The 14,519-nt window shown below is 44.0% G+C and overlaps 1 protein-coding gene across 6 annotated transcripts in view; it reads left to right on the top strand.

Moving 5' to 3' along the window:
* Positions 1-14,519, top strand: part of Ppp1r13b (protein phosphatase 1 regulatory subunit 13B) — an 83,726-nt gene that overhangs the window by 40,442 nt on the left and 28,765 nt on the right. For 5 of the 6 annotated variants that reach the window (XR_002389081.2, XM_004836881.4, XM_087195154.1 and 2 more), the window contains exons 3-4: positions 3,904-4,023; positions 9,169-9,245. Coding sequence is in view for 5 of the 6 variants with exons in the window: in XM_004836881.4 (XP_004836938.1) it covers positions 3,904-4,023; positions 9,169-9,245 (197 nt within the window). In the remaining variant the exon portion in view is untranslated. The remainder of the gene's footprint in view (positions 1-3,903; positions 4,024-9,168; positions 9,246-14,519) is intronic. The other variant, XM_021243781.2, reaches the window with a different exon arrangement.

Genomic DNA, 14,519 nt, shown 5'->3' with positions numbered 1-14,519 from the left:
AAGTGAATTCAAGGCCAGCCTGCACTACATAACGAAACCCTGTCTTTAAAAAAAGAAAGCACAAAAAAGTATAGGCCAACCTTACTTTGAATGTAGATGTAAAAATCCTAAATAAGATACCAGCAAGTCCATTTTAGCAGCATATTGAAAAATCAAGTCTGTTCCTAGAATTCAGAATTCCAACTCAAATCTTTTAATAGGCTGCTTTAGAGCAAAGAGCACATTATCATTTGAGTGTAAGGCAACTGAAAGTCTTTCATGATAGTAATTACTAGCAAACTGGCATATAAGAGAACTTCCTTAAATAAATGAGTGCGTTTAAAAACCTTCAGCAGAACTCACACTTGGCGGGAACTACAGAAGCGCATGGACTAAAGGCCGGAAGAGGAGGATGCATAATCAGTTTCTGGTCAACATTGTGCTTCAGGGTTCTAGTCAGTGCAGCAAGATAAGGAACAGGAGTAAGAAATTGGAAAGGAAGAGCTGAAACCATTCATAGTTATTTGACATTATTTTTGTCGACAAAATCCTGTAGATAGCTAGATGTGGTGGCACACACCTATAATCACAGCACACTGGGAGGCTGAGGCAGGAGGATCACAAGTGTAAGCTCAGCCTGGGCAACTGAGTGACTTAGTGAGACCCTGTCTCAGAAAAAAAAAAAAAAAGGTGGGGATGTAGCTCAGTGCAAAGGCCCTGGGGTCAGTCCCAGTACCGCAAACAAAACAAGAACAACAAAAAACCAAAACCTATAGATAGGGGCTTTAGGGGTAGTTTGGTGGTGGAGTGCTTGCCTAACATTTCTGGGTTCCATCCCCAGCACCACACACACAAGCATGTACACGCACACACTTGCACACACAGACTTGCAGATGAACTCATTAAGTTTAACAGGTCATGTTCCAAGTATAGGAGTATACCAGTAGTCATCAATGGGAAATGTATAGTAAATAACAATTTTAAAAACTATAGGATAAGCAGTATATGCTTGGAGCATCATATGATGCTGGTGATAAGAAAGTTCTCAACAATAAAAGGTCGAGGGTGTCATGGAGGCACACAGGCGCTAACGTGGAAAAGCTGCCAGTGGCTAAACTGGAACAGTTTAATTAGCAGAGTGACACATACTAGTTTAGAACACGGAGCACAGCCATACATATTTGAGTCCATCCTGATATAAATGCTTAAATGAATACATGTACCGTGGGAAGGAACAAGTCTTGCTAGCAGAAGAACTTGGAAGAACATGTGTAGAAACACCCCCTCCAGGAGGGAGAGCATTCCCATCCCCACAGGGGGCTGGGGTTAGTGACTTGCTTCCTGAGAAGAGAGAAGGGAAGAGGATGATGTAACTTTCTGGAGGAAAGGCTTGGCAGAGCCTGCTCCGCGTGCAAGGGGGTTGGCACCACCAGGGTGGTCAAGATGGTGCGGGCCTTGTGGATGCAGTGTAGTGAGGAGTGAAAGGGCCTCACCTCCAGTTTCTTCCCAGCACCTCTGACCTCAGTCTCACTGTGCAGAAAACATCAGACAGACCCAAATGAGAGGCAGTTCTCACAGTTGTCATGGTCATAAAAACAAGGAGTGAAAAACTATTATAGGCCAGAGGAGGGCAGGGAGATATGACAGTGCAGTGCAGTGTGGTTTTCCTAGTTCAGATCCTGGAACACAAAGGGGACATTAGTGAAAATCATGTGACATTCACATAAAGCTTGAGATTTAATTAACAGTGACATACCAGTGTAAATTGTTTAGTTTTGATAAAAATACTTTTTCTGGCCAGGCATGGCAGTGCACATCTGTAATCGCAGCACTTGGAAGGCTGAGCCAGGAGGCTGCCCTTGAGTTGGAGGCCAGCCTGGGGTACATAGTGAGTTCAAGGCCAGCTTGAACTACATGGAGAGACCCTGTCTCAAGACAAAAACACATATGTAGGATATTAGTGTTAAGGGAAAGTGGGTGAAGAATATAAAGGAACTTTCTATGCTGTCTGAGCAACCTTCGGTCAATCTAAAGTTATTCCAAAATAATTTTTTTAAAGATTATGCATGTGAAACTCAAAATGTACAAAGTTCAGAGAAATAAATTACTATGTACAGACCTTTGTGGTGAAACTTCAAAACATCAGTGAAGAACACAGGGTGAAACAAATGGAAAAAAACAAGTGAAAAAAATGGAAGCAAATGATGTTCATGGCCTGAAAAACCCAAAATCACAAAGAGATCAGGTCTCCCTATATTTACTAATAAATAAATATTGTTTTGGTCAAAATTGTACCTTTAAAAAAAGACACTGCTGGGCCAGGGATTAAGCTCAGTGGTTCCATTGCCTGCCTTGCAAGCTCAAGGTCCCGAGTTCGATCCCCAGTACCAAAAAAAAAAAGACGTTGCTAAGCTGTCCCTAAACTTCATGTAGAAAGAGCAGAGGGGCCTGGGGATTCAGCTCAGTGATTCTGCCTCCTGCCTTGCAAGCGTAAGGACCCGAGTTTGATCCCCAGTACCAAAAAAAAAAAAGAGCAGAGGGTTAGGAAATGCTGAGACATTTTGGAAACTCAGGCTTTTTAGGGAGCCTGACTGCCACATCGGAAGGCGTCCTGTACAGCAGTGATTAGGGCTGCAGCTGTTAGCGTGAGGATGGACTAAGAGCTAACGGAGTAGGACATGGTTCGGAACCCTGATCCATGTCAGAGGGCACGCTTATGTGTCTGGAGAAAGGATAAACTGCCCCATAAATGGTGCTGGGACAATTGCTTATTAAAGTAGGAACAAATAAAATCAGATCCTCATTCCATAGATAGAAATGAAGCCCCTAAGGTCAGTGAATGGTGAAACTTTTAAATTTATAGCAAGAACAAAAAAGAATACTGTCTTTTTTACCTTGGAGTACATAAGTATTTATTGTACAAAAAACTCAAACTAGCCAGCAAACCTATAGTCCCAGTCCCACTACTGGGGAGGCGCCTTGAGGCCAGATGAGCTCAAGCCCTGAAATTTAAGACCATCCTAGGCAACAGAGAGAGACCTTGTCTCAGAAAACAAAAGAAACAAAAAACTGAAATTGGAGAAGATTGATAACTGCTTACATTTAAAATTTTGCACTTGATCTTAGCCAAAAGGCCAAGACATGATACATTTAAAATTTTAAACTATTGTACAAAAAACACTGTACCAAGAAATTTAAAAGACAAGTCTGTGGTCAATGTATGTAGCCAATCGAGGATTACTGTCCAGAATATGAAGAGCTGCAAACAACTAAGGAAGGGGCAAATAATGCAGATTTTAAACCCGATTCAGTGCCTGACACAGGTCACAGACAAGGGAAGTAGAGTGCAGTATAAACATAAAGTTGCTTTACATTTCAACAGCTGTGCCAGTGTTCTTAAATAATTGGTAAAGAGGCTCTGTTAGTTAGCTTGGCTTTAATAATACTTGACTGTATGGAAGTTTTCATTAAAATTTTAATTTAATTATTATTGACTTGGTGAGCTCTGGTCTGTCCAAGTGGGGCAGACATTCACAGCAGTACTTCCTGAACTGCCAGGAAGGGGTCTGGTCAGCCTTTCAAACCTGATTGCTGTGTAACATTTTAGGGAGTTTGTTTTCTTTCTTTGCAGAATGGAAACACGTCACTCTGTGATATGTTAATATGGTAAAAGGCATGTTTTCATCATTTCCTGTAACATGTTGCAAATTTCTTTTATGTGTACTTTTTGTATTTGTATGTTGCCTAATTATTTCCCATTCCTATTTCTGCTTTTATTCATTGAAATTAAAACTCAGTGCTTGGAGTGTCCTTGAATTCTAATATGTACATACATGTGTGTGCTTGTGTACATCTGTCTGTCTTTATTTTTACTTTTGGCTGGGCTTGTGTTGTTCTGAGTGAGTATGGTGTGGTCTTTTCCAGAGCGCCCCATACCCTTCGAGCACATGATGTATGAGCACCTGCAGAAGTGGGGGCCTCGGAGGGAAGAAGTGAAGTTTTTCCTGAGACATGAGGACTCCCCAACTGAGAGCAGTGAACAAGGTAGACAAATGTTTTCTTTCTCACTTGAAAATGATTGCTATTCCAGTTAATTTAAGAAAAATTAGAATATATACCAAAGTGAATTATTCACCTTTTCCCCTTCATTCACAAGCAGTTAGAAAGCGCATCGTGGTTCTTTGACTCTGCTGCTGTGATTTGGATTCTGCTCCTGTCTTTAGGCACCAACCCTTGCTTCCTTCTCAGACAAAACACTGGGACATAGGAAAAGACTTGCTCTGTAAAGGGATTATTGGATAGGTCAGATGTCTAGATCTTATAATAAATACAGCCATAATGTTAAATAAAATAAAATCACACACACAGGCTTAAATATTGCATAGTTTTTAGCTGGGCATAGTGGCTCAGGCCAGTAATTCCAGCACTCAGGAAGCTGAGGCAGGAGGATGGCTGGGAGTTTGAGGCCAGCCTGGGCTACAAAGTGAATTCAAGGCAGCCTGAATGACAGAGCAAGACTGTCTCAAAAAAAAAAAAAAAGGCATAGTTTCTCTTAAAGGAGAAAACAAAAATACATATAAAGAGCAAGACAAGCATGGTAGCATACAGGTATCTTCCAGCACATGGAAGATTGAGGCAGGAGGATTACTACAAATTCAAGGCCAGCATAGTTCAAGACAAGCCTGAACTACACAACGAGACCCTGTCTCAGAACAAAGCAGTAGATCATAGGAAGTAGGGAGATGGATTTGTTTCAGATGGGAAGAGACCAAGAGATGGAGGGAGGACAGGGGAGGAAGGTAAGGGACTGAGAAAAGAACTCAGATGTGTTATGTCCATGCACCGCCTCCCCATGAGGAGCATAATCACTATATAAGGATGTACTAATTGTTAAAAAAATAAAACCATGGAATGATTAGAAAAACATTCTGCAAGATACTTTTTACACTGCACTACACTTTTCTAAGGGTAGCATTAAACCATAAAAACTACAGGCATGGCCAGAACCATCCTAAGCAAAGCCAAAAGGCAGGTTCGGAACTGGGAAACAGCATAGGTCACTCGTATTGCAGAAGTCTGCTTCTGTCTCCACGTATAGACTCCTAAAAAATGGTAAGAGAAAAAGGAGCTGACTAGGAAAATGTGCACACACAGTTCATAGAAAAGGCAGTGCAGTGTCCATGGTCCTGGCCATATGAGAAGATGCTCAGCCTCACTCATAGAGGAAATGCAGGGATGCGTGCACTAGAGATGCTGTGTTTCACCTGTCAAGGTGGCAAGATGAGCACTTTAATAGCACTGTGTTGACCAAGTGCTGAGAACAAGCACTGCTCAGCACTGCTGGGCTCTCCGCTGGAAGCTTCCATAGTGGGTGTTTTGACCGTAGCTTTTTTTTTTTTTTTTTGGTACCAGAGATCAAACTCGGATCCTTGCGCTTGCGAGGCAGGCGGCAGAACCACTGAGCTAAATCCCCGGCCCCTGCCCGTAGCTTTTTAAAAAGCATGGAGCCTCCCCCCAGCTCTCTCTTCTGCGACTCTTGCACTGTGTTGGATACACAAAATGATGTGTACACAGGGTGAGCCACTGAATGTTCCTGTTGGGAACAACCTCACTGCCTGCCCTGGACAGCCCTGTGGAGTGTTCCACAGCCCTCAGGGATGAAGGCGCGCGCTGCCCCCGCTGGGACTCTCCCATCCTGCCAGGGAGGCGCCCATGTGCGGAACAGTCTGTCTAGCGCTGCACCCATGAGCTTGCGGAGTGGTCATGTGCACGCGCACCTGCACCTGCTGCGTGTGGACCGGAGGGGCGGGTGGCTGCGGACTGGGAGGGGTGTGGTTGATTACAGACCTGTTCCTTTTGTTCCTTTTTTTAAAAATTAATTTTATTGGTACGTTTTAGGTATACAATATAATGACATACATCATTGGAAATTTGCACCTTTACATAGTCTCTCGGTTCTTATTTTTTCGCCATTCCCCTGCCCTCCGTTCAACCCTTCCACCCCTCCCTATTTACAAAGACTTTGTTTCCATTTTTCATTTTCTCATATTAGTTCCATTCCCTTCTTACCTTCCCCCTACCCCTCCCACTTCCCTTCCCCTTTGCCCCTTTTCTTCCTATTTCACATTATCTACTATACCTTTTAGTCCTTATTTACACTTTAGTTTCTCACACTAGAGAAACTATACAGTATTTACACGTGTGCCTTTTTGACATTTGAACCACGTGAGTATTTACCTTTTTAATTAAAATTTAAAGAAAATAATGGGATATTTTCTGATATTTAAATGCTGTCGACTTACACCTTTTACTTACTGTTTTATAGTGATTGTGGGTTATTTCTGGTATTTAAAAATATAAAACAAAAGCCAAAAAAGGACAACCTTTTGTAAAATAAAACTTGCTTGTTGTAAGTTCTCCTTTATTTGTATTCTATATTAAAGGAAACTGAGCTGCTTTCTGCTCAAGACCACCTTTCACAGCTTTGCCGTTGGAATCCTGTCTGCTGTCTCCTCTTGGTGTCTGCAGTCCAGATACCCAGGCTCCGGGCCAGCTCTGCGTCCGGGCACCTTGCACAGGGCTCCTCTCTAGGGCAGTCCCGGGAAAGACGCTCCGGCCGCTGACACCTGATGTGCTTCTCTAGTGCTAGGATTCGCTTCAGCTCTACCGGAGCTCTCCAGATAGCTATACCGTCCCGTAACTGGCTGTACTTAAGTTAAAAAGGCCAGCTCTTTACTCTTAGTGATGGAATATGTATACATAAATCTTAATATGCTGAGGAATGGGATTTTTCTGACTTTTCCCTAGAGTTTAGGGGTGTTAGGAGCACTTAGACTGTCCCGAGTGGTAAGGAAGGTGACAGGACTGGCCACAGGGAGACTGTCCTTGTCCCCTGTGGCACTGCTCGGGCTGGTGGTGGAGACGGCGAGTGTGTGAGCAGAGCGGGCCAGCTGCATGCACAAGGGCCAGGCACTGAGGAAGGTGCCTGGAGGACATAGGCCTTGCGTGGGCTGAGGAAGAGCAGGGCTGGAGGGTGAGTGGCTGCTGCGAGATAGAGGGGTTGGTGTGGGAGACGGGGGCTGAGCGGGGTGTGGTGATGGGAGCAACTTCCTCTCCTGGGCGTGGCACAGGAGAACCAAACTCCTATACACCCCTCCACGCCCTCCGAATGCTAAGCAGGGCGTCTGCTCCCCCGTCACTCTTGCCATTTGTGACACAACCTTCCATTTCCCCACCTGGTTGCCTTCCCTTCTCACAGACTCCTTGAAGTTCATGCCTGGTCTGTCCCACATGGAATCCTGTTCTCATGCTATGCCCCCCCTCGGCTTTGTGCCTCCGCTTGGGTCAAGTATGCCGCCCCCCCCAGCTGGAGGCAGCTGGCAGAGAGTACGGCTCACTCACGCGTCGCTCCACTTATGTCCCAAGGCCCGCGTGGGGGACCCGCACTCACCCTTGCCCTGCAAGGCGAGATAGTCTTCACTGGATGGTAAGATGGAGAGCATGTGTGGGTGTTCACTGTGCACAGCTGCAGGTGCAGCAGGAAGAGCCCATCCTCACAGTACGGGGTGGGACTGAGAGAACCGTCGCTGCCCTCCTCAGTACACCTGGGAAACCAGCGCTTGTAACAGTGACTGCACCTGGCGAGGGTCCTCCAGCCAGCAGGCCCAGAGCAGGGAGGCATGTGACGGGGTTGGTGAGGCCGCGTGGGCACACAGGTGCAGTCCTGGACCTGCCACCCTGCCTGCTTGTGCACATCCTCACGGGGTTAGCTGAGAGCTGAGGGGCTGAGGGGCTGAGGGCCTGAGGGGCAGGCGTTCTGTGACGCGTTGGAGGGCTGGCAGTGTAGTCGAGTGCTCGAGTGTGTCAGTGTTTCCCGACTGTGAATGCAAGGTTCCTAGGTTTCTTTTTTAAGATTTAAGTTCGCACTTGGTGTAAGTTTCATATGTTTATAGTGTTCTAATTTCTTGATAGATTGCTCTTTACAAGAGGTAGCAATTGAATAATATTAAATTAATTTGAATATCTTGGTCCTTGTTTAAGTTGCCTGTAAATTATTAGAGCTATAGGGCTCAAAATCTCTTGTCGTTTCTGGTCCCCACCTCTCAGCGTTGGGGGTCCAGGCCCTGGAGGTCGTGTGTCTAGAGCGGCTCTGGGGCTGTGGTTCTGCATGGGACCCCACTGCAAGCCAGGTGGGCTGAGACGGGGCCAGCCTTGGTGCTCAGGGGCGCCTGTGTGTGCAAAGAATATGATGGGGCACATAGAGGTCTTTTCAAGTTTAACTTGATTCCTTTTTGCAATGAAACTTTTAGTTTTTATGGAACAAATGGGGCCTCAGAAGACTGCCAAATTTGAGAGAATGTGCCATCTCAGTTTTTATCCAGTTAATGAAGATCAGGGTTTTTTGCTTTCATTTGTTTCATTACTGGGTAATAAATTCTGCCTTAATCTCTTCTAAAATATAAAAGCTTTTTGAAAAAAATTAAACTGTATTAAAATATATATGACAAGATTTACCATCTTTGCCATTTTAAATGTTTTTTCTTTTTCTTTTTTTGGGGGGGGTACTAGGGATTGAACTTGGATCCTTGTGCTTGGGAGGCAGGTGGTGGAACCACTGAGCCAAATCCCCGGCCCGCCATTTTAAACATGAAAAGCTTTTTGATAAGTCAATTTCAAGATTCTGAGATAGATGGTGCACGCCTATATCCCAGCACAATGGGAGGCTGAGGCAGGAGGATCACAGGTTCACCACCCTGGACAATATAGCAAGATCCTGTCTCAAAATAACTTTTTAAACATTTTTTTAAATAAAAGAGCTGGAGATGTAGTGCACTGCTAAGGCCCTGGATCAGTCCTAGTAATAGAGGGGAAAAAATTCTGAGATAGAATGTAAAAGAAAAGACTTCATTTAAATAACTTGATATATAGAACACTAATTGTAAAACATTTTTCCAGCTGTATTAAATCTTGGATTTCTTGGGCCAGGGATTTAGCTCAGTGGTTTTGCTGCCTGCTGCGCAAGACAGGGACCCGAGTTCAATCCCCAGTACCAAAATAAATAAATAAATTTTGGATTTCTTAACTTGGCATTTTGCACTGTGTTCAATAAATACTTGAATGAATGAATAGATAGGAGAATTGTTTTTTCTGATACCACTTTTAGTAAGTTTGGTTCTTTTGTTTCTTTAGGTGGCCGCCAGACCCAAGAGCAGAGAACTCAAAGAAATGTGATAAATGTACCTGTAGAAAGACGTACTGAAAATGGGGTGAGTCCTGGCGAGCTCAGCTGGGTTTCAAAATCACTTTCACAGGGATGGGTAGGCTGTTTGCTGTTGTGGTTCTGGGGCGTGGAGCTGAGCCTTGTGCCTGGTGGAAAAGCTTTAGCTGGACTACATTCTCACCCCTGGGAGCTAGAGAGCTTTGGGTTAGCATCTGCTTTTGAAGAATGATTTGGGTAGAAGTAGTCTTTTTACTGTTTCTTTTCTTTTGGTACTGGGGATCAAACTCGGGGCCTTGCACTTGGGTCTACTATTTCAGAGCGTGTTATGAAGTTATAAAAAGCAGCCCCTGAGTGATTCTGTCGCCCCACACTGTGGTCCCTGACCAGATGGAGTCTCGTCTGAGCAGGACCGTCCACCCCTCCACCTGTGCCTGTCCTGGAATGGGGACCCAGGGTCATGTCTTCATGACATTCTGGTCGCCTGCTGGTGTGAAGTCTTCTGGGCATCTGACTGTTGTGAGAAGCTCCTTGTCTCCTTTGTCACTCTGTTGCAGAGCTGGCCAGGAGGCCAAGCATTGCTTAGAGCGAGGAAGAGGGCAGAAGGCTTCTTTCTGAGGAATGCTGCTGTGCATTGAAACAGTGGGTATAGTGTATAGAGAAATTTGCAACCTGGTCTTTTCTGGAAGTTTTAGTCATAACTTTTCCAAATAATTTTAAGACTGGAGAATTAATTGGTTTGTTTCTCTAGCTCTGGCACCAATTAGGTATATGGTTGGGCATGGTGCTTCCTAGCCCAGTGCATAGCCCAGGTAGATGCTCGGGTGAAAACGGAGTCCACAGTTCCCAGGCTTCGCAGCTGGCTCATTCACTGTATTTGAGCAAGTACTGAATTGCTGTTTTAGTCCTTTTGTCAGCTGCCTGTGTGACTCTAAATGATACACAGATTGAGGACTCTTTTTCCAAAATGCTTGGAACCAGAAGCATTTCAGATTTTGGAATATTTGTAGACTTTATTGGTTGAGCATGGCCAATCCAGAAATCCAGTTAGTGCTGTTTTGGATTTTGGATTAGGAATGTTTAACTAGTACTTAAGTCTCTGCTTCTTGTACTGTTGACTTTAAGCAGAACCTCTGGACCTCCCTCTTTGTAATAGAAGGATATTGGCCCCTCACCCTTTCTCCATCTTCCTACTTTCCAACTTTTTCATTTGTAGCAGACTTGTGCATTGTGAAGGTTGACAGTATTTGCATGCTGTTGTCCAACTATAACCAAGCCTTTTATACTTTCTCTATAAATTGACTATCCATTAGTAGTTATTTCAGATTTTGCAGGTATCCACTGCAGAGCTGTGTGGTATACTTGATCATATTTTCCTCTCTTCGGTTTCAGTGTCATCATCCCTGTGTCACTTAGAAATATTCCTGATATCAAGATTATAAATTCTCCTTTATATTCCATGTTTTAAAGATCATTGCACAAATCCTTTTCTCATTCCAACCGTCTAACATACTTGTCCACTGCAGACCTAGAGCCCCCTAGAGCCGGCTTATCTGCTTCAGAAGTCTTCAGACGGGCACTAGTGGGGACTGTGACTCGGCGTCTGGGACAGTCCCCAGTGACCGTGTTGCCTGCCGGCTTTGGGAGCCTCCAGGCTACAGGCACACGCAAGAGTGAGCTTTCAGAACTTACTTGCCCAGCAGCATTTGGAAGATCCTTTTAAGTTCAGAGATGTAGCATATTCTGGTCTTCTGAGACAATGCCAGAAATATATTGGCTGGCTGGGGTGCTGACCTGAGGTCATGTTCATGTGCTGTGTGGAGGCCTCACAAGGAGAGGACTCCCGTGGCGTAAGAGAGGGAGAAGGCTGGTTTTGGCATGATGGGCTCTGATCTTTTCTTCGTTGAGGTTTCTTCTTGTTAACCTAGAGACCAATATGTACATTTTAAGAGCAACAAAACTAAAACCTGAAACCAAAGTTAGAAATGTTTGTACCTTTTGTGTGAGTTATAATTACAGGAAGGTATGGAGCCTAGTCAAGAGGAATAACTTGTGCTGAGAGCACCACATCAAAGATGTCGCTGTGTTTTATGGCATACACACCTGCCTTTTAAGCCTAATAATGCCGTACCTTGTAAAGCACTTTATTATCTCCTGAGCACTTCCATGTGCATTTTAAGTTATTAAAATGTTAAAAACATCTTTCTCCAAGAAGGTTTTTGTTTATGTCCTGGATGTAGAATAATGGCACACTAAGCCTTCTGCTTTTTGGATTGAGACAGCTAAGAAAAGATCAAGCAGCAGCTCTGAGGAGGCCGGTGCGTGGGTTGGAAGAGAAGGGCAAGATGCTGAGTTGTGTGATTCATGCCCATTAGTAACTGCTGAGGCAAGAAGCTGAGAACGTTCTGCTCTCTACAAATTGCAGGTCAACAAGTCAGGGTAATCTCTGGGGTAGCTTAACTTTGTGCTATATAGGTGCAGTAGTTTATTCTCATTCTGTATTCCCAAGACACGCCCCCCCCCTTCTGTGATTTGCTAGGAGGACTCACAGAGGACACAGCCCAGTCAGCAAAGGGAAAAGTCACATTTTGTTTATGTGTCCTAGAAGCATTTGTCCTGGTTGGTTGGTTTGTTTGTTTGTTTGTTTTGAGACAGAGTCTTACCATATAGTTCAGGCTGGCCTTGAACTCACTAGGTAGCCCAGCTTATCCTCAAACTCCTGACAGTCCTCCTGCCTTAGCCTCTTGAGTGCTGGGAGTACAGGCATGTGCTACCACACCCAACTTGTCCTGTTTTCTTAGGGTTAAATTTTAAGTGAACTCAGCCTTGTGTGTGTTAAGCATGTACTCTATCACTGAGCTACACTTTCTGCCCTTAATTGGGCTTAATTGGGCTCTTACTAATTTATAAGACTTGGTAATTGTAATTGTTGGAATTAGAAATATTCTAGTTCCAGAACATAGAGAAACAAAAGGGTCAGTTTTACTGAACAACAACAACAAACCACAAAAAACAAAAACAAAAAAAATTTTACTGAACATTTTATGTGATTAAAAATATAAGCATAGAGCCGGGGATTTAGCTCAGTGGTTCCAGCACCTGCCTTGAAAGCACAAGGTCCCAAGTTTGATCCCCAGTACCAAAAAAAAAAAAAGTATATATATATATATGCATATACTCCAGCCCGGTGGCATAGTGTCTGTAATCCCACTGTAATCCCAGCAGTCTTAAAGGCTGAGGGAGGAGGATCACAAATTCAAGCTCATCCTGGGCAATTTAGTAACTTAGACCCTGTCTCAAAAAAAAAAAAAAAAATGGATGTAGCTCAGTACTGAAGCCCTGGGTCTAATCCCCAGTACTGCAGTCAGTCAATAAACAGAAACAAAACAAAACAGACAAACAAAAGCATACATATGCAGCCAGGTGCATGCCTGCAATTGCAGCTCCTTCAGATGCTGAGGCAGGAGTCTCACAAGTGAGAGGTCAGCCTGGAAAACTCAGTAAGACCCTGTTTTAAAATAAAAACTTAAGAAGGGGTTGGGGTGGAGCTCAGTAGTGGAGCATTTACCTGGCAGCACCGGCCCTGGGTTCAATCCAAGCACCTGAGAAGGAAAAAGGCAGCATCCATGTTCATAATCTGTCTTGGTGTCAGCACCACCTGTTCTTATTTGCTTACCAGGCAAGCAAAACTGTTCTCCAAACCTGCAGGTGTACAACCTTGAAGAAGCACAAAAGGGTGTTGATTTAATATTTTATAGAGTATTTTATGAGTATAAATACATCGTATCCTAGTTATATTGCCGGAGTTTTGTTTTAAGGATGTTTGTCATTTTTACAATGACATTATACTTGAGAGCCATTACTTTTTTTTTTTTTTTCTGGTACCAGGGATCGAACTCGGGGCCTTGTGCTTTTGAGGCAGGTGCCAGAACCACTGAGCTAAATCCCCGGCCCTACAATGACATTATACTTGAGAAGCCACTTATACCTTTAAAAACTAGGAGTAGTTTGATTTCTTTTGAACACCTTGTGATGACTAAGTTGCTATATAGGGCACTGGCTGTAATTCTTTATCTTTCATTATGAAATATCTATGCAGAAGAATGTATAAAACATGTGCAGTTTAAAGAATTACCAAAGAGCAGTCAGGGATTACCTGTTAGGCTTAGAATTTCTCTGTTGTTTCTTTCATCAGTCTCCCTCCCCTCCCCTCCCCTCCCCTCCCCTCTCCTCTCCTTTCCTCCCCCGTCCTCTCCTGTCCTGTCCTGTCCTGTCCTCCCTTCCTCTTCTCTCCCCTCTCTCTCTTTTTTTTCTTTTGGCAGTTCTGGGGATTGAACCTAGGGCCTGCACATTGAGCTACATCTCCAAGCCCTTTTAAAAAATTTTTTGTTTTGAGATAGAGTTTCAATAAGTCACTGGCTGGGCTTAAACTTGTGATATATTCCTACCTCACCCTCCCAGAGTGCTTGGACTACAGGTGTGCACCACCATGCCCTGCTTCTTTATTCTTTTAAAAGCAGTTCTATCCAATTTATTTCAGTTTTAGACAACAAATATTATAAAAGCAAGATGCTTGGTGGAAGCTATTCAGAGTCTGGTCACAGATTCCACAGAAAAGGTGTTTTAGGAGATGAATATAGAAGCAAATCTCAGTTGTGCTAGAAGTGTAGGAAGAGTAGAAGAAGGCACCAAAATAATAGGATTAGGTTGGATTAAGTGCATCGAGGTGGATATCAGGAAAGATTTCTCAGAAGTGAGAGGCTTCTGCAGAGACATAAAGGGAGAGGCAGGAGACTCGGGCGGCAGAGTTCTGCCCTGGGGGAGAAGGGCCAGAATGTGAGGACAGGTTGGAGGAGGGACACGGAAAGGGGCCGAGCTGGGGTGCCTGCAGCAGGTGCCACATCTTCACTGTGCTCAGAGCCACACAGTCCTTTGGGGTTCACTCAAGCAAGCTGTTTGGGAAGGGTCCCGTGGTACCACCCTGGGAATGGCATGTCAGGGTGGGCGGGAGGGAGATGAGCCCGTAGCCTGGTTATGTCCTCATTTTCTGTGCTTCACAGTGGAGTCACCACTGCTTCACCCTTAGAGACTTACTTTCAAAGAAACTGTTTGAAAGTAAAATACCCAAGGATATGGTAATAGGAACACAGAAACTATCCAGTTATCTATGAATTGCAATTTAGAGAACAGTGTCATTTCTTGAGATGATAGCATAAATGCAAGAAGTTACCAGCTACAGAGTGAGCTCTCTTTGTAGAAATCTTTAAAAAGAAACATTTGTTTATATAAGATCATTATTCCTACCCAAGAAAACAAATTCTTG

The sequence above is a fragment of the Heterocephalus glaber genome, unplaced genomic scaffold, assembly GCF_053883595.1.
Source record: "Heterocephalus glaber isolate CG9 unplaced genomic scaffold, H.glaber_assembly_v1.0 deba00001608, whole genome shotgun sequence".
Classification (NCBI taxonomy): Eukaryota; Metazoa; Chordata; class Mammalia; order Rodentia; family Bathyergidae; genus Heterocephalus; species Heterocephalus glaber.
Note: the sequence above shows the minus strand (reverse complement) of the source record. Positions and strands in the feature narration are given on the sequence as shown.